At 36.8% G+C, this 20432-nt stretch overlaps 3 protein-coding genes across 4 annotated transcripts; all 3 read right to left on the bottom strand.

Moving 5' to 3' along the window:
- Positions 1–347: 347 nt before the first annotated feature.
- Positions 348–2145, bottom strand: LOC114720372 (dynein light chain 2, cytoplasmic). The gene is made up of 2 exons (XM_028906017.1): positions 949–2145; positions 348–835 (listed from the first exon to the last, which is right to left on the bottom strand). The coding sequence occupies exons 1-2, from the start codon at positions 1084–1086 to the stop codon at positions 674–676; spliced, it is 300 nt and encodes a 99-aa protein (XP_028761850.1). The 5' UTR covers positions 1087–2145; the 3' UTR covers positions 348–673.
- A 123-nt stretch (positions 2146–2268) lies between these two features.
- On the bottom strand, positions 2269–5187 carry LOC114720371 (vesicle-associated protein 4-1). The gene is made up of 7 exons (XM_028906016.1): positions 4647–5187; positions 4172–4242; positions 3604–3685; positions 3389–3507; positions 2931–3008; positions 2724–2852; positions 2269–2630 (listed from the first exon to the last, which is right to left on the bottom strand). The coding sequence occupies exons 1-7, from the start codon at positions 4915–4917 to the stop codon at positions 2571–2573; spliced, it is 810 nt and encodes a 269-aa protein (XP_028761849.1). The 5' UTR covers positions 4918–5187; the 3' UTR covers positions 2269–2570.
- A 7070-nt stretch (positions 5188–12257) lies between these two features.
- On the bottom strand, positions 12258–18800 carry LOC114720373 (diacylglycerol kinase 5). 2 transcript variants are annotated; one of them, XM_028906019.1, is made up of 13 exons: positions 18582–18800; positions 17508–17718; positions 17268–17390; positions 16355–16483; positions 15834–15919; positions 15456–15579; positions 14705–14753; positions 14436–14518; positions 13971–14038; positions 13662–13736; positions 13246–13333; positions 12974–13090; positions 12258–12807 (listed from the first exon to the last, which is right to left on the bottom strand). In XM_028906019.1, the coding sequence occupies exons 2-13, from the start codon at positions 17700–17702 to the stop codon at positions 12487–12489; spliced, it is 1458 nt and encodes a 485-aa protein (XP_028761852.1). In that variant the 5' UTR covers positions 17703–17718; positions 18582–18800; the 3' UTR covers positions 12258–12486. The 2 variants fall into 2 exon arrangements, with proteins under 2 accessions (XP_028761852.1, XP_028761851.1); XM_028906018.1 differs by having other exon boundaries at positions 17508–17715.
- Positions 18801–20432: the final 1632 nt, after the last annotated feature.

The following is a 20432-nucleotide window of genomic DNA, read 5'->3' as shown; positions in this document are numbered from 1 at the left end:
ACTCACTTTCATTTTTCTAAAAGTCATATTGTAAAGAAGTTACTTTTTCTACTACTAGTCCAAACAGACCCGATATTAATATCAGAATAATATTTAATGAAGGGCATTTGTGATGAGATATTATAATTTTAAATACTTAGTTTTATTGAACTGCGTAGAGTTCATATTTTGTTTCATTAAAAGGAGGGAGTAGTTTTAATCCAGTATATGATGTTATCTCCAGTTCCATTGAAGACTAAACATCCACCAAGTTTTTCCCACATGTTTAGGATAAGATGTACCAAATGTCCTCTTTAGCGTCGATGATCATTTTAATACTGGATAATAGAGAGAACAGAACTTGAACATTTCGAAAGGGATCAAATATTTGACTCTCTTTCCCTTTGATATTCTCTTATACCCATCAACAAGTCGGTCAAAGAAGAGAAGATGGAGAACTACAAAATCATACATCAATATGAGTTTTTAACTTCATAAATTTGAAGAAAAAACTTGAAACGAAAAGCCACCAATTAATAACTTTTAAACCTCTAATTGTGTGGCTTGGACTATAGATGTAGATCTGATCTTGAGAAGCAAGACAGCAAATAGTAGCAACTTGGAGAGGAATCAAGAAAATAAAAAGAAAAGAAAAGAAATAATGTTATGGTGTGGCTGTCTCTGGCCTCAAGAACTAACTTTCCTCTGCTTTTGGGGTAGTAGAGCCCCTGAAGAGCAAGATGGCCAAGCTGCCAATGCAGAAATAGATGAAGCAGCCAGAACAATGGGTCACAAAAGAACCAAAATCTGTCCCTACAATGCATTGCCATCCAGCTCCATGCGTCCTATCAAATTCCTGCAATTAACGACACAGTAAGATAAGATTAAATTATCAACACGCGTGACTTATTATGTTACAATCATCATCAATTGCTGCTGAAAACAAGAGAACATGAGTGACTCTTATACCTTCTTTATGAAACGGGCTATCTCAGTGGCCTCTGTGACGTCAAAGAAATCAAGTGCTTTAGATGCTAAATCCAGGGCATCATGCTGCATAGTCTGAAGCATATCAGCTTCACCAATCACTGCCTTACCCTCTAACATGGTCAGATACGAAACTAAGAAGGAGATGAAAGGATAACACAGAAAAAGATAGCAGCAAAAAAAAGAAAAGAAAAGTGCTTCTCTGGTGTGGATTGAAGGTAAGGTGATTGTGGCGGAGATTAAATAGGGTCAAGTCAGAATACTGGGGGCAGATATGCTAGTGGGTCATCCGCATCGAGAATCCTTTCTTTGTGGTTACCAAAAGATGCTTCCCGTTTTACCATCAGGATCCATATTCATGAACCTTGTGAGGTTCTACGCTACTTGGTGGTTGTGGAACATGACTACATTTAAAAGTAGGGAGTGGTGAAATGAACCAGACATGGGATGAAATCTTTAAAAAGTTAACTCGATGGAAATTTCTGAAGCTAGTTAACATCGGACACGTGTTTAGGATTTGGTGGGTTGGGTTATCGTATCTGAGTTGGATTTAATTTAGTAACTTGTCATGTTCTGATTATGGCCCGTTAGATTTGTCATGTTTTGGGCACGTTGTGTGGCAGAGAATCCATTCTGATTTCCTCAGAGACTCTGGAGATTTCTTACGCCTTTTGTGCCTTTGATGCATATTCCTGTTCATCGCATAATCTGGCATATGTAATTTGGGAAGACAAACACCAACAAATAACGAATAGGACCACATAAAATTGCTTGTTGGATTTCTTGTGATATACTGGATGTTTTCTGAATTTACCCGTTCGACCACCACAAACGAACTCCTGGCCGGTGGCAGCCTACGTACTAAATAATACATGTGTGAACCATATTACAAGGCGAGATTTTTATGGGTTTTTATTTTTCCAATAATCAAATTGCATTAGGATGAAACCCCCAAAAAAAAAATCTCACTTCTAAATAGGCAAATTTTGTGGCCGACACACCAGCAAATTCCCGGGCGGCGAATGTTTGATGACGGTATTGAGCACCGATCACTCAGTTTAATCCTTCCGTAATTATCATATTCGGGCTCCATTGTCAGCCTATAATGTACAGGATCCGTTTCATTTTAGGATTTCCGCTTCGTTTCTGACTATTCCTACTTCACCGTTCTGCCTTTATTTTACAACTAGGCCATTGAGGGGAATTTAAAATTCCAGGCCCTCTATTGTGTTCGTTCCTCCTCTGTTGTATTGAGATAAAAATGCTAGTCATTAGTAACAATAAATCAATGTGGATCATCACTTATATTCAAACAAAAGAGATTATATTGAATCACCCATTATCAGACGAGGTAGTTTCACAGGCAGATAGATGCTAAGAGCAGGAAGTTATTCCCAAAACAGGCTGAATCTGTTATGTACACATCAGAATGCTCCTCTCAAAGGACGGAGTTCGAAAACTATACCAATCACAGAATGAATCTTTGCATCATAGAAGAGTTACTTCCCCAGAAGTTGACTTGAAGCATACCCATGGTCAATATTGTCTCACAGCAGAAACATCCACCCTGAACAGAAGCGCACACAGGAAGAGAAAACCTCATCTTATGTTGATTCTGCCGCAGCTTCAACTTGTCGTGCCAGGTACCTCTCACGTCTTACTTTCTAGAAACGGGACACGAGTGTATATCAACACAGGGGAAATGCTGTAAGGAACATATTGAATTGGACAAAAATTTAGAATATGTCATTTCATACCCATTCATCAATTACAAGTCCTTCCCCACCGACTCGAGGACTGGTCTCAGCAGGAGGCTTCTTGCGAGATTCACGAGCTTCAACTGCAGCATCGGCTTCAGCCAACTGTCTTTTCATCTTTTCCAAAGCCTATAAAAATCGGATTGTCATTATCGTGTATCGATCCTGTACTAAGAGATACACAATTTTCAGAATAGTCTAACTTACAGGACATGGCCGCTCTGGATCTCTAAACACAGCCCGCAATATTCGTTCTACTGCCACTTGATCCTTTTGTTCATCAAACTGCATAACAGAAGACCCAAATCAAATAGTTTTCATTCATCCCCAGCCAAACGCCAAACCATTAGACAATCCAGAAAAAATGCCGTGGCCCGAAAAAGATGAAGCTGACATGAAACTTTATTCTTCCCGATATTATATAATGTGGGGAAAACATCATCTCAACACTTCGAAAATTTGTTTTCTTGGCACATTTTAACATTCTACGGCAAAGCATATTCCACTCCACCATAAAAAGGAACGCTATAGAACGTTAGAACCCCGTTTTCACAGAAGTGGATATGTCAATTATAGAACCAGGAGCTGAAGACTGCTAATTGCTCAATATTTTTGTTGGGATATGGACATTGTTCAATCAAGCCTAATATTTCCCCAGAACTTACCAGCTCAGGTACATAGTCCACTCCATCTTTCACTTTGAGACTCATAATTTTGAACTTAACCTTGTTCTTCAGGTCCATGATCTTTTCACTGATCTCTGGTTGCTCCACAAACTTAAACACTGACCATCAAATTGAGGAAGTAAAATTTATACAATGCAAATATTAACAAGATAATAATCAATAATAAAGAATAAAATTTAAAAAATATACTTTACCTATTGCAATCAGGCTTTCTCCAGGTGCAAGTATGCCACCAGGAGGTCGCATATAACAGCTCTTCGGTGCTGTAGTTTGAAACTGAAACAGTGTTATATGATTAGAAAGACACACATAGCAAGCTTATCCGCATATGCCCAAAAATAAAGCACAAAAACAAAGGCATCACCTACAAGCATCGATGTCAATACCAGATTACCTAGTACTTGAACGAAAAAGGAGACGAGTCCCCGTATAACAGAGATAAAATACTTGAAACTAGTTCAACAATAAGAACCCTTCATTTTATATACCGCCTTCGGGCAAAATCTACAAAATTTTGACACTTGACTCTCGTGATGTACCTTGTAGATATGTTTTAACACATATTTGACATTGTCCGTATTCTTTTTAGTGATAGACATTTTCCATATTTTAGGCATATTTTCATACGCTTGACACTTGTTTTGTCGTTTTACATATCGTGTACTGTCTGTCCTTGTTTGTGCTTCGGGAGCCTGACAAAATGATGGAGAAAATTTATCTGTTGTGAAACAAGAGAGACACGCGAGGACACAAAAATGATACCTTGAAAGCTACAGGAGACTTGCTAGTGTTTTTTAACCGAACAGCTGTTCTGACCTGTTTACCAGGTACATCTTCAAAGAAAACAAAAAAACAAAGTATGAGGAAAGAAGGAAGAGAAATAAAATAAGCTCGGAGTTAAACAATGCAATTGTGCAAACAGAACGGATTTTGGGGGATAGACGTATCTGTGATCATGCGCACGTGACTGTGCCAGGTTTTACTATATGAATAAAAAAACACAACGTGTGGATTTTGCAGTGAAGACATATGGTATAAAGTACTCTTGCTTATAAATAAATATCGTTTGGCTGAGGGTAAGTAGAATAGGCAACTAGAATTCCAACTCGGAATAGGATTGGCACAAAATTCAATGTCAAACATTTCATTCTTCAGAATTTCTCAAATTTTTGGGACAGAAACAGAGGTCATGTTGAACAAACACGAACAGAGAAATACAGCAAACATTAGGACTTACAGGGGAAGTAGAGATATTTAGAAGGATCAAGGCAGAGCCTACGCCGAGGGGGAAGTAAAGATCTCGCAGCAGACGACACCGTTCTAAAAGACGCAGACTTCCGAGAGTGTCCTTCCTGGTGTCCGTCGCTTCGGCTTCCTTCGTTACTAAGGTGAACGTTATTTGCCGCAGACGCCGACGGCGGCGGCGACGCATTCCTCGATTGCCCGAAGAGACAAAGTTGAAAAACCTTGAAGTCAGAGTGGGATTTTCCGTGGCCGGAGATGGCCATAGTTGCGGCGGAGCTTCCAAAACTCTTCCGGACAGTTTCTTTGCTTTCAAGTTACCGAAACAGAGCTCCGGCGATCGAATAAAAATCTAGAACACCTAGAAATCTTTGAAGGGCCTTGTTTTTAGTGTGAGTAAACAGAATGTTTTTGCACGGAAGAATCTGGTGAGGTTGGGTGTTGGAAGGAGCAGCGATGAAGGTGGAGGGGGAAGGGGAAGGGGAAGGGAGGATAGAGGAGAACTTGGTTCTCAAGTGGTGGGGAAGGGTAGTGGTTGAGTGTAAGTGAATTTATGGTGAGATCGGTATGCTCGCAACGTGTCGTCCAGGGAATATTTAATGCCCATGCCTTTGATTGTTCTGCAGCATTTATGAACGCACGAGTTTATGAGCCAATGGATCGACGGTCATTAAATCTGCAACAAAGACAATTAAATCCCTCGGGCGCACTTGTTCAACTTTACCGTTAGAATCATGCACACTGAAAATGTCTAATGGGCCACCCGCCCTCCCTGCCTTAACTATGTTTAGTGTCAATACGTAATGATAATATTCTATCGTAATGAACATAATTGTAGAGTTAGAAATTTATCAAAACACTAATAGTATTATTATATAGTGATAAAATCATAAATATCAAGATCCAATGTTATTAAAATAAATTGACTACGTATTCTGGTCCAAAAAAAAAATTGACTGCGTAGTTTGTTTATTTGATAAAATCAAAATAAATTATCAATAATAAGAGTTAATATGAATTATAAACATGGCATCAGTAGACCTTGGATAATTAAGAATTATATTCCCAACACACATAACAAAATGAAATCTTAATATGGAAGGAGCGATGCATGCACGTATTAATCGTAATAAGGCGGGAAGGATATGGTGGTGCTGCACTATTTGCCAAGCAGAAATGAAGGGAATGAATGATGTGCACATGAGCGTGTGCGTGCGTGCGTGTGTGTGGGCTGTGAGCATTACGGATGATGAAGTTTATGGGACTCGAACATGTTGTTGAAAATCTGCTGGCATCTAGCATCCCAATAATATAATACTACCTCCAGACTTTAATATAAGAATGAGTTTATTAATTTGAGTATAGTAAAAAACTAGCTAACGTAGTTAATTGTAATAAATATGTGTTTTTTTTAAATATTTTTACTAATCAAGTGTATTGACTATAACTACTATTATTACGAAGACTACATTAAAAATAAATAAATATGAAAGACAAAATAGATTAAAATCTTATATTTAGGATCAAAATAAAAATGAAACGAACTCTTATATTAAGGATTGGGGGTAGTATACTATAACATTCTGTCAATGATTGCATTGGTGGCTTGCTTCAAATTAAACCTTGGACCATTGGGGATTTGTTCACATGAAGTCAATCTGACCTCCTTTAGGCTTCGTGTTATACCTTTAATTTATAGATAGAGTGATACTTCTCCTTATAAGACGTAATTATTAAGTTAATTTTAGTTCTAAATGTTAGAGTTATTTTTCATATTTGTTAGGTTTTTTTTATAAAATTATCCTTATTGATGCGTTGTCAATTATAATCAAGTAAGAAATGAAGAAAGAATATTAAAGAAGATGATTATAATGTTTTAAGAAAAACATGTCATATTTTTTATAATTAATTAACTAACTTATCTAACTTTTTAAATCTAATTAAATTAGTTAAATAAGTCTTATATTAAGGATAAGAAGAACATAAAATAATAAGGATCCGGCTTCAACGAAGTCCTTTATAAGAGACGAATAACTGAATTACATTGATAAAAAAAATAGTCAATATAGTTAAGAACAATCAATGTGAGTATAAGGGTTTTTTTAAAATGCCTCATTAATAAGGAAAGAGAGTATGAGAGAATAATTAAATTATCGAAGGAAGTGATCGGAGGGAGAGTTGATTACAATCATAGTACAATAGAAAATCGCATAAAAAAGTAGAGACAATTGTAAGTGTCTCTTATATATAGAAACATGCTATAAGCATCTATCTCTTGAAAAATAATTCCGGCAACATCAATATACTAGTATGCTATTAGGATGGTGTTTTAAATGACGTGTGTATTATGATAAATTAGCGAGCGTGACGGAGGAAAACGATAAGTGTGGATGAAGGGCACCATACCTGCGTCACTGGGAACCAATTTCAACGACAAGAACTGTCCATCAAAATCACTTCCCTTTCCATGTAATAAATGCTCACCTCTGAAGTTGGCTGAGATATATATATATATATATATATATATATCTTCACTGCTCCTCTCTCTCCGTATTCTAAAATATCAGCATTCCGAGCTGCCAAACACCTCAGATTTATCAGATTCACAATATGCATACTTCAGCTTGCCATCAAAATTCAAAAGGCTCTTTTTCATTGATTCAAAGTTAATGCATGCTTTTCTTAAAAATATATTTCTGCATTTAATTCTTTATGCTGAGAATCAGCATTAGTATCAGTAGAGTAGTATATTTTGTTTTAATTAAAATCCCCCTCTTTAGGCATTTATTTTTTCGAACAAACAAATATCCTGATGTTTATTGTTCATACTCATTATAGGTGATGATAGTAAAGAATTGAAGTGAGGATGTTAAAGAGGGGGGAAATTTGGGAGTTAATGAGCTTAGTTGGAGAGTAGGGAAAGGCATTAATGAGGAGAAAGCAAATTAGGTGTGTTGTATGTTATGATGTGAAATTGTGGGTCGGGGCATTAACATTTGGGACAGGTTAGTTGTTATATACGATCGAAACATTAGGATCAACACACACCTTAACATTTAAAAAGCACTTATAAATGTATTTACATTTGGTTGAGAATTTAAAGAGCACTTATAAATGTGTTTACATTTGGTTGAGACTTTAGATTTAAATTTAAGGGTTAACATAATTTTTAGTTTTTTAAATTTATTCTCATTTTAGTTTTAATTTCTCAAATTTCAAACTATAGGTTTTGATTCTTCAAATTTCTATTAATTTAAAACATTAGCCCTTATAATACAATAAAAATTTGAACTATTTTGTCTCTAGAAGAACTAAAATCTATAGTTTAAAATTTGAGAAACTAAAATTAAAATGAGAACAAATTTAAAAGACTAAAGATATATTAAGTCTAAATTTAATTACAATCAGGTTTCTTAAGATCGTAGACTTATTTGATGATTTTATAGAATCATAAATTAATAAATTATTTTATTTGACATTTGAGTGTAATTTCCCAAAAAAAAGAACTAAGGATTCTGTAAAAAAAATTATTTCTCCAATTTTATATGTAGGGCATCTTTTAAAATTTCTATACCGATATAAATATTAAGTATATTTTTGAGAAGTAAAGTAAATCAAATAACCCTAAAATGTCTACTTAAGTGACATATATTAATCAAATAAGAAAATTAATTATGCATATGTCTGCTTTATTATTTGTAAATGCATAAGCTTACCATATAAATATAAAAATTTAACTTATAAATGAGACTGAAAAAGTAAGTAATTTTGTTTTTAATTTGGAAACGATTGGAATATGAGAAGCGGCTTCAAATGAAAGAAAAACAAAGGGTTGGGATGAAAACGATGCGTTTGCGGCAAAACCAAAGGAGGAGCATGTAACCACGTGCTGGCAGGCAAAGGGAAAACAGGGACAAGTCACCTGTCACCTCCCTTACCGTGGATTGCGAAACCACTGTGACAAAATCTGGGAGCTCGACCCCTTGTTTCATCCTTCACCTCCCTAACTCTCACTTTCCCAGACATTTCCAGAAATTACTCCTCCTCCTCCTTATTTATAATCCCCTCTCATCAGTTAACTCCTCAATTTGATCGCTTCCCATATCAATCAATTCCCACTTCTTTCTTCTTCCATCAGTGTCTTGGCTTGTAAAATCTATCAAAGAGTGTGTGTAAGAGAGAGGAAGATGAATGGTGACAGGAGGAAGTGCAAGTTCGAGATGGCGTTCAATTCGCTTGTGGAGAAACAAAATGGTTCAACACCAGAATCTGCTGACAGGGGAGACAGTTTGTGGCTATCCCAGAGAAAGAAGAGCAATGATAATATGAGTATTGATGAGAAGAGGGAGATGGAGAAGACCCAGAATTTGATTCACTTGATTTGTTGGGGACCCAATTGGTCTTAGTCTTTGTTGAGAGAAGCACCCAATTATTATTGCTCTCGCTTTTGTATTGTGCACGTTCAAGTGGATCATATCTATGTGTAGAAAGGAGAAAGTTACGCCCAACCCAACTTCAGGAAGTTTTGATTTTGTTCGTTATTCGTTAATATTGAAAACCACACGTTATCTAGGAGGCTTGCTTTCTGACTTCTGAAGAAGGGGATAGAATAGTAGAAATCTACTGCTGTTTGATTTGTAGTCACTACCTGTTGGGCGATGAATGAAACTATGAAAGTCAGTTTTTGTTTTTTAAATATTATAATTGTTAATAGTGTAACTCATTAAATTCCATCGTCAGCTCCACGTTCCATAACTCTCTTTGAAACCTGAAACATGTGGAAAAAGGGTGAGAAGGGAATTTTTTTTTTTAGATAAGTTTTTTAAGTTTAATTTAACTTCTAAAAATTAGTTTGATATATTTGTTTAAATATTTTAAAAAATTAATATAGATTCAATTTTTTTTTAAAAAAAAAAAGTAGTTTGGCGTATTTTAGATCAGGCTCCCCCGTTGGAGTAAGTTGAAATGCTTAGATGGGTTTAAAGTAATAAATCACGGGTTTTCAGATTATATTTTCTCACCCATATTCCAGTTTTTAGACCTTCATATTCGTTTTCATTCTTTCGATGCTTTGAACTTTGAAGGAGATCGCATGAAGTTTTCATATTATTTCATGATGATTTCTATTGTTTGGAAGCCAGAATAATACTTCAAATCTGTGATGTTTACCATAATCTTGGCCTAGCGGAACTTGCTGATCAAACCCCGCGTGTAACCAAACAAAAGAAGAAGAAACCTTATGGAACTACGATGACAAAGCTTATATGTCAAGCCGATTCATTCGATTTATTGGAACGTTGAACATAATGGTTGAATGATTCCCCAAAGGCAAAATAATCAAGAAAAGACTCGGCCTTGTAGTTGGACCAATTAATCATTAGATGAGAGGGATAAAATATTCTCGGGTAAAAGGTATCCTAAGGACCAACGACAGTGTTACATAGCATTGACTTGCAAATGCTAATACGATCATGGTAATAACAGAATAATCAGTTTACGGCATATTTCTGGTAGACTTGTTAAGTCAGTCTTTTGTTTTTTAGCTCCCCTTGACCAAGTTTCTAGCAGACTTGTCAAGGGTGTTACAACTGTGTTTTTTAATACTGCGCATTATGTCCTGAAGATTCTGAAATAGACAGAGAACTGTTGATAGCAAGTTCTGTTGATAAGGGGCTCATCGATGGAGTAAAAAAGTTTGGAGGCAATTTTTGATGAAGGACACACCATACTCAATAAACTCGAGAAAAATTGTCTGCTGGTGGAAATAAATGCATGAGATCGCAGGATTCAAGCAGCCACATAGCAGAAAAAAATGTTGAGGGCTACTACGCAAAGAGCCAAGTGGTGAAAATGCACGACTTTCTGTGGGCTATGGCAAGTAAGATCATGAAGGAGAAGCACCATTTCATGGTGAAGGCTGGGATGCAGTTAACTGAGAACCCAGATCAACAAGATTGGAGAGAGGACCTGAAGAAGGTTTCCTTAATGTGGAACTGGATACATGAAATTTCAGCGGGCATGTCATCTAGGTGTCCCGAACTCAACTTTTAATTTTGAAGCATAACGAATCCTTGACATGGATCTCAGATTCTTTTTTCTTTCACACGTCTGCTCTTCAAGTACTTGATTTGTCTTTCACAGTCATGCCAAGTTCTGTCTCTGACTTGAAGACCCTCACTGCGTTATTGTCAACATCTTGCAGCCAGTTGAGGGTCCTTCTCTAGCGAAGCTCCAAGCCTTAAAGAGGTTGGCTGGTTAATCTTAGAAGGCCGAACCTTTACGCTAAAGATTTGAAGATGACAAGAAGAAAAGAAATAGCCACATTGACTCACCTTCAGTTCCTTATTCTTCACTGGTGGTCCAGAAAGATGAAAGTGAAGGTAGAGGATATCCCAGGCTTGAGGAAGTTGGAAGCTTTGGCAGGTAACTTGTACAATGTGCATCATTTCAATTCCTATGTAAAAGTTATGCATAGTTCAGGACTTGAAAGTTACCTTCTTCAGTTGGACACTCAAGAATCTGTTGTTCAGGCTCCACAGTTATATTTCACTGAAGCTTGCTCTAGTAAGGATGTCATAGTTACAAGTTGTAGTCTCAAAACAGGAGAAATTGAGCTGGTGCTCGCTAGAGACATTCTTCGATTGAAAGTTGAAAGATGTCATGACATGAGAAGTTTATGTGATGTCCTGTCATTGACAAATGCCGCATCCTTGAGACGATGTGAGATTGCTGACTGTGACAAGCCAGAGTACTTAATCTCCTTGTCTTGCTCTTCCAGCTGTTGCACTTCTCATCAAAACTTGAGGTCACTGGAACTCTGTAAACTGAAAGCCTTGCGTTTCTGTGCAAGGAAGATGATACTCTGGCTCAAACCTTGCCACCACGAAGAGTTTTTCCCTGTCTTAATTATATATGCATCTGCCACTGCCCTAATATCAAGAAGTTGCTGACCCCAGAACTACTATTGTTCATCATTGTGAGTCAATGAGGGAAATAATCTCTTCAGCAACCCCAGAAGATGCAGATGGCGCAGATGATGAAAACTATGGTGGTAGCCAATACGGCGTGGATGCTAGAGAATTTATAACTTCCACTCACTCAAAGTTAGTATCTTTGTCCTTAAAATACCTTCCAGAATTAAGGAGCATATGTAGAGGAGTAATGATGTGTGAGCCTCTTCAAAACTTATAAAATCTTCAAATGTGCCAAGCTTATAATGTTGCCTCAAACTGTTCGCTCAGTTCAGACACTGTGTGACTGTTTTTGATGGTGATGAGGATGGTCTGGGTCTCTGGGATAGACCAATACATTGGTTCCCTTGACTCATTTTGCGACGTCATTAGGGAATCTGTATGGCTAACTTGTACCGTAGGGCATAAATGCACTTAAATTTGAGCATAAGGTGCCCAATAATATTGCTAGCTTGTATCCTAGGGCATTGTAAATCATTGAGAGAGATGCAATTTGGGATGACGCAGATGATTTGTGATTGTTTGAGCAGTTGATTGCTTCGATCTCTTCGTTCTAGATATCATAATTATGTGAAAAGAGACGTAGATGAGTCTAAATTCTTTGCAATAAATAATGTACTGTCAGATGGAGATAATTTGTTAAAAAAATAAGTTTAAATTGAACCAGCTGGGGATAGTAATTTGTTAGTTCCAAAAATATATCACATATACATTAAGTAATAAAAAAATGCATGAAATTTTAAAATCCAATGGGCCGTGATGAGCGCCGAGTGCAAACTACGAGCAAAGAATGAAAAATTTACATTGACTACTTCCATTTTTGCTCTTCACCAGCATTCAGTAAGCAACTCTATTACTGTGCACCTAACTAAGATGAGCTATGTCGATTTCATGGGGATATTTGAAAGTGTCAGCTGCTCCAAACTTGCGACGCCCTTCTATTGATTCTTCATCATCGCTATCTTCTTCTTCTTCTTCCTGGCTACTAACAGGCGAGGAGGGTTCATGTATGCTTTTGGAACGGCAGCCTGGGTTGGCAAGCATGCTTACTTGGCCATGGTGAGATATCTCGACGACAACCGTATCATCATCTGATGGGAGAGGTTGCTTCCACGGCTCCCCATCAATCCTCATGAATGCGCTCTCAGCTGCACCTTTATGGAACTCAAAACGGATTCTGCTGGTCTGCATGAAAGCAGGTTCTCTCATTATTATTGCAGTTATAGGAGACCCAGATGAGCAAGAGCAATCATTTGATTCCATATTGTTTCAAAGTATAGAGAGCAATCACTCGATTTGGAATCTCATTGAAAAAGAATATTTGAAAAGTCGCGAAATTGATGAGTTCTACCTGTGCCAAACGAGTGCCATGCCCTTTTGGAGCGAGCAAAACTAGACCATGCCAGGCATCTCTGAAACCCACTACCTCTATAAGGCCATCGTCCACATATGGAGGTGTCAGATCCCTCTGTAAAATACAATTGATTATAAAGGATTAAAATCTACATGCCTAAATCTTCATAAAATTTTAACAAGTATGTCTTGACATAAACGCACATGATCGTGTGTTTGTGTTGTTACATACAACATCAGGAACCTCGACAGCTGAAATAGGGCACTTACGTAAATTGATTTGTTTCTATTTGGTGTTCCCCAAGGATTGAGTCCGCCAGAAAAGCTGGGCAAGTTGAGGCAAACGATTGATCGTATGCTGCATGTGAAAGGCGGACGTTTTAGTATAGATTGAAATCATGATTTATATAATCATGAAAAGAAACCACTACTGGTTAGTAAGCCCAACAAACTACATGTACTAAGCAGCAAAATTTTGGCTTGATTGTTATGCTTGGAGAATAAATGGATTCAATGTAAAGCACAAACGACAGATGCGAAGTCATAAAGATTCAAGGGTCCTAGTAGGACCCCTAAGTTTCATTATTGCTTTTAGATTAGGGCAGATTTAATTAAGAAACTGTCAAAGTGGAAGACGATTCACAAAAATACTCATATTAAATAAATCATAAGAAAAAAAGTGTCACCTGGGATGTATGCGGAGTTCCTCCCACCGACCTTGCCTTTTCATTATTTTAACCTTTGCCAGCTGAGCAATGTTCCTGTGGCAAAATCGTGCAGTTATTGCGTTTGAATGTTTCAGATAAATGACACAAATGATCAGAAGAAAACGATCTTAAGCTTCATTAGTCTACCGAGACATTATAAGAACAGCATCAACATGAAACCAAGCCTGATAAAGTAAAATAACATAGTATTTCTATCAGCAATGTGTTCTTATCTTCTTCTAAGTGAATACGAAATGTAATACAATCAATGCCTCAATGGTGACTAACCGTGATGAAGGATGGAATAAAGAAGAGCAGAACCATCCTTGTTTGCATCCAAGCTTCAGATATGCACTCTGTTTATCAAAACAAAAGCATTGAAAGAGAAGAATTATTGACAAGAAGTGCAAAAGAAAAGGTTAAGTGTTAACACCAAACGTATGCCAAATATGCCTTCCATGGCAGAGAAGAATTCATCAAATGCGAGCTGATGCCTTAAAAACTATGTACGAGAACGAGAATTGAAATAAACTGTTCGGATGTTTGATAATTGTAATTTTTCATTAATCAATTGAAGAACACTTTATAGTAGAACTGGTTAGTAGTAGACGAAAACATCTAATAATTCAAATTAACCCCATGCATGAGATTCCATTTATTGCTGTAAGATAACAAATTATTAATGGGACAAAATATAAGAAACACACATTCACAGTTCAGCTCATCCTGCATAAAATTTGTAGAATGTGGTACCTGATTATGCAATTGATTTTTAAATCTTTCTGGATGCAACTTTCTCTCCGAGTGAAATGCATATGATACTTGAGCATCCATTCCTGCATCAAAGACACATTTTAGATGCACTTGTGGATTTCATTAATCTAACAGTTTCCAATTTTTATTTAGCTGTTCCATATAGCATCTTGCCAAAGGAAATGAAATGGTAATCGAATTTCTGGGAAAACCGATCGCCACTTGCCCAAACATAACTTGAACTTTTAAATTGTGCGTGAGTTCCTCACCCATACTAAAGTAGTTCCAAAATCCCCCACGATAAGTATGGTAACCCTCCTGAAACAAAATAATTCATCAATAAACATGCATGTAACACCACATTCATATGAAGTAACTAAAAAGTACTTACAGCTGATACATATCAAGAATCCAACAACTTACTGCATCCATTTTAACCCTCTTTTTCCAAATCTTTTCTTATACTATGTACCAAAAAGATGTCATGGCCCAACCAAATACTGGGATCAAGCATAGAAGAAAAATCAAGACCATAACAATTGCCGACATGACCATTAACCTAAAGTTCATACTTCAAACAAAGCTATACATTACTTATTTAGAATTGACAGCACTCTTGCACTCCTATGCTAACACCTATAAAAAGAGAGTTCCCAAGAGTAGCATTTTTAAGGGGCGCCTTGAGCTTAATGGTCATGTTCTACAGCTCAAAAACTCTAGAGAGGCATGAAAATACATCAACAACTGGACGGCTAGCACAACGTCTGGGCAATGGAAGCACAGGAATTGAATCTATGCAATAACACCAAGCTGACATAAAGCACGGGAAGATCCCACGTGATATGAAATATAACTACAATCATTATAATATAGCTTTTTTTCTTGAAAGAGTGTTCTTTGTACCATTTCACTCTGGAGATGGGTGCAAAAAAAAAATGACAGAAGCTCCTAAATATAGAAATTCATCAGCTTTCAAATCTATTCAAAGAAATAAACGTACAAAAAATAAATAAAACTTACCATATTTAGCTTATCTGTTGGAGAAACACGGTGGAATGCATGCAAAGAATGAGGCAGCTCAAGAGGTGCAATGGGGTCACAAGAACCTTTTTCTGGAGCCTTCATTCTCATCATAATATGCCAGCTGAAAAAGAATTAAAATACTTGAAGCCTATATCCAACAAAGGATGTTCTTAGTAGTTATTTTGGGTTTCTGATTATTCAGTATATAATGGCATCTCAAATGTCTCAGTCATTAATTCATACAGTTTGACACAGACATAGTTGTCACTCTGGAAGTGAGGCGCCATTGGGTTTTCATAGCAATGAAATATTACTCTTATTTACATTTATGAAATTCATGGGTTTAAAAAATTTTAAATGAAAAGGAGGCAATACCTGTCTATTTTCATTTCCTTTGCAGCTCTTACTTGGTTCAGAAAAAATACCACAGATTGACAGTCAGTGCCGGGATTTTTCTTACCCTGTAAATACAAAACTTTATACTCCAGCGTCTAAACATGCTTGTAATTATGCTGATTCCAGCAAAGAGCAAATATTTGCACCATATATTCAACCACGACTAAATTTGCAGATCCCTCATATGTGTGCACTGTCTAGACAACACATTTACATACAACAAACAGAGAAGTTGTTTCTAGATTCTGGAGTAAATTGCAAAACAATATGACAATTAGATGTCATTTATACCTAACATCAATGATAACCATATATGTGGATGTGATACGGCATAAAAGAGCAGAATACTAATGATAAGGTACAACATTGTCAATATAACATCAAGAATTCATGTCCAAATGCTCGCTGTGAAATAAAAATTATCCCAGTGATCATCTATAGTTTTAATACTTTGTCATTCTGTGAGTTCACAAAATTGAGTAAGTAGCTAGAAAATATACCCAGCCAAATGAGAAGGGAAGATTGTTTCCTGTCCCTAATGGCACTGTAGCGATTGGTGGTGGTTGAGGCAGTTTGAGATCTGAGACCACTCCAAGAAGCCAACCAGCAGTACCATCTCCACCTGCAACCTAAGTTTCTAGGAATATATTAGAGATGTCAAATAATAAACTATCGTCAGAGAGAGTATATATAAAGTAAATGTTGCTAAGCACATTTGCCCATTGGTATGTGACAGACCCACAGCTCAAGGCCTATGGGAAGAAAATGAAGATAAAATACAGTAAATTGGGGAGGACCTAGGATGCAATATTTGTGATGAGATGGTGTGAGGGATGGGAGAGGAACTAGGTGCGGAAACTTGGATAGTATGACATATATAAGTCGTAAATTTGAATGATATGAGGTGTTAAAGGGGTATTTAAGTGAGTTGGTTCTCCCAACTCAATAACTAGCTCTTGGAAGAGTCTGAATTAGTAACTTATCAATTGGCATCAAAGACAGTAATCCACAAATCTAAAAAGGAGCAAAGGCTACCTATTGAGCGTTCAGACAAGTGGAGGATTTTCACAGACAAAAAGTCGTGTGAAATATCATTGAGTGAGATGTCACAAAGTATTTGGCTGGGTATGTATTAGGGAGTGAGGGTTCAAGGGGGACTAAGAGAATGTCCGGTCTCTCAAACACGAAGCTGAGGAGGAGCTTCATCTCTTCATTTTCTTTATTTTCTGTGTTTTTCTTTACTGTTTTCATGGCTGTAATGCACAGTCACTTTGTGTAAGTTCAAACTATCCATTGTAACAGTTTCATTCCCTTCACTGGAAGATGCTATATATCAGTTATTTTTAATATAGAAAAGGGATTCCATCAGTGTGAAAGAACGATCAAGTTTGCAACTTCTTCTAAAAAACTTACAATTATTCTTAATCTCTTCTCAATTTCTGCGGCCACTTTATCTCCTCTGTGCTTGAGCGTCTCCAGAGTAACATAAAGCTGATGCAGCACCTTATCGGGAGCCTTATCTCCCAGATCAATAACCTGAAAACTAAATTTATTGTCTTAGTACCAAACTAATGCAGGCTTAAAAAATTTGCATAGTTATAATGTCCGATCTAACACACACACAAATAGACTGAATAACATGCGACAATCTACCTGGTTTTTATTAAGAAGTGAACGGTAGGTAACAAGAAGTTCCCCTCCAAGCTGACCACCACTTTTGGAATTAATGAAGACCATTACGGGACATGCAGGTATATAGGAATTACTTCTGACCTCAGATCCTGATACTAGTATGTATTCTGGAATACAGAAGTCCTTTAAAGTCTTCTTGGAATTCACATCACCCATAGCTACCTCCAACCTGCTGAATTTTATTACAACCCGTCAAAATTTGAAAAGCTGCCCAGGAAAAAGAAATTTAACCAAAGACGGCTTCTTTTATAGCACACACACAATGAGAACGGCTCTGATTAGTACAGATGTTAAATCTTATGTAACCATTTAAGAAGGTTACGTTGGGGGCAACATACTTAAAATTCAAGATTGGAAGTCCACAACCAAGTTCCCTTTATTTTTGCCTCAGGCAAGGCAAAGATAGATATCACCCACAAGTTTTCATCAGTAATACAGTTTCAAAAAGAAAATAGCCCACAATTATCAAGCAAAACAGTAAAACACCAGCTGCAAGCCTCCACTAGAATAATTAGCCGTAGGTGAAGCTGTGCGTTTTATTGTTCAAAAAAGTGAGAGTCAGGAGCTCAGCAAGCATCAAAGTCAACGACGAAAACAATTAATTATCAGCAATTCAGTATGAAGATCACACACAGATTCAGGAATGTAATGCATGCATCTGTTCCCCACAATCTAAGAAGGAAATCCTGTAAGAGTTTGAAAACCTGGCATCTCCGATCACCATTTTCCCACGACGGCAAGAAAATCTGTTCAAAAAGTTCATTCTCGCCGTTTGTAGTGAGTTCGGCGAGAAGGAGGCTGAGCAAAATCAACATGCAAGGGCCTATACTAGAATATACTTTGATTTACAAACTCATGAGAGACAAGCAACTGTTTGATCGGTAAAGCTTTGATATCATTAGGAGAATATATTCCCTGAAATTTTTTTAAACTTATCACAAACTTTTTCCTTATCCACCAAACGGGGTTTTGCTGGCAGAGCTGGGAGAGGTATCGCAGACATGTGTGGGAGAACCCGAAAAGGAAATACTTTACCTGAAAGAGATTATTTGCAGAAATATTCAATGAATGTTTCAGAGCTACAACGAAAGTAATCTCCGGATTCCTCAAGAGAGCTTTCAGCCGTAAAAGCTCCAAGATGGACAAAAGGTACCAGAAGTGAAAGTTGCTGAAAATTTTTCTTTATAGATCGATTGACGGACTTGCTTATGAGTTGGGAATGATAGCAGAGAATCCAGGCAATTTTAATGGAGAAATCTCGTCTTTCACTTTGATGATGGGTTTGAATGTAGGAGCGAACTGTTTAAGATAAGTGCACTTTTAACGGGAGTTCGAAGGTAACGCATGGCGGGTAGTGGGCTCCACACCCCAACGGAAAGGTCATGACGTGGAAGTTTCGTGGAAAGATGTTGTTTTTGTTTTTGCCTTTGGGGGTCCCGCAATTTGGTGTGAACTGGGAACTCGTCAATTCATTGAGCTTAACGGTCTATTTTCTGGTTTATGAAAAGGCGCGTTTTTTTTTCCTTTTTTGGATACAAGAAAGGCGCGTTTTTGCTAGCGTTATAAATGTTGGAAAGGAAACAAGCGAGAGACTTCGGCCCAGCAAGACAAAAATATTAAAAAGACAAACAAGAAGAGGACTTTTTGTTTTTGCTTAGATAGAAAGAAAAAGAAAACTTGGCCCTTCTTGTCCGGTAGCTTTTTTAGGCGGAAGGTTCGAAGAAAGAGAACCGGCGACGGGTCGGGTTTTTAACTCGCGATATTTTGCTACATACAGCGTTCAACTAAAACAGGAATGCTGAGAGAGACTAAAATAGCTATAAACACAGCATGATGAGCTGCATATAATTTCACTGGATTGAGTGAGAACTTCTCTTTTTGCACAGTAAAATAATGGTACAACTCTTTAAATATGGTTAAAATTTGAATCCAAAACCCTCAAGAAATAGGTTGGCTAATGGGACACAGGACTCTTTTTTCCCTTTGACCAACAGGGTGATTAATTATAGAAATCAAAAATCAAATATTGGAGTAAGGAGAGAATAAAGAGATTTGGTAAGGTTTGGTATTGCTGAACTCATCAAGATTGGCTGCTAATAGATGTGAGGCCATTCACACTGGATTGTTTCTTCGGAAGGGTAATCTTTCATTTCCTGACTGCTCATTAAAGATGCCATTTTCAAGTGGTTTTGTCTGTAGTTTTTAAGATCTCCAATTCTCTATTGTTTGATTAGCTTTCAAAATTTGTGTATAGTCATACCAATTTGTTATGTATCAAGCTTCAAATATCTTGGATGGCAGTGAACTGTTCAATGTTCGGAGCATATCCATATTCAGTTAAGTCAGAACCCTTCAAATATGTCAAGCGGCAGCCTCGGCTTGCTTGCTTAAATGACTAACGTATTACCAGATAGATTCCAAGCCGAGAAATTAATGCATAAAATATAGCAAGATATTTTCAAACTAGTCAAGCTTTCACTGCTTCAGGTCAAACAAAAAAGAAGAAGCTTTCACTGCTTTAAAAAAAAGTATCATTTAAGACCTAGCTTGCAATATAATTTATACTATAAATTAGGCCTAATATATAGCACTGAGGTAGTATTAATATAAGAGTTATATTACTAATATGGAGATGTGAATGAAATTAGTTAAGTAGGTTATTTTTTATAAATGTGTGTTGATCTTGTTAAATTATCATCTTTAACCATTTGCATTAGGTGATTTGAATTATCACTTGGTAAAAAATCCTTAAAATCAATATGATACTTTGGAAAAAATAAGAGACAAAGTGAATTGAAATATTATATTTAGAACCAAATTTAACTCGCAAATAGCTTTTATATTAATAACTAGAGGTAGCATTTCAAAATGAGATAATGCGTCTGA

Source organism: Neltuma alba, unplaced genomic scaffold (assembly GCF_004799145.2).
Source record: "Neltuma alba isolate B1F8T4 unplaced genomic scaffold, ASM479914v2 tig00011976_pilon, whole genome shotgun sequence".
Taxonomy (NCBI): domain Eukaryota; kingdom Viridiplantae; phylum Streptophyta; class Magnoliopsida; order Fabales; family Fabaceae; genus Neltuma; species Neltuma alba.
This window is presented reverse-complemented; position numbering and strand designations above follow the sequence as displayed.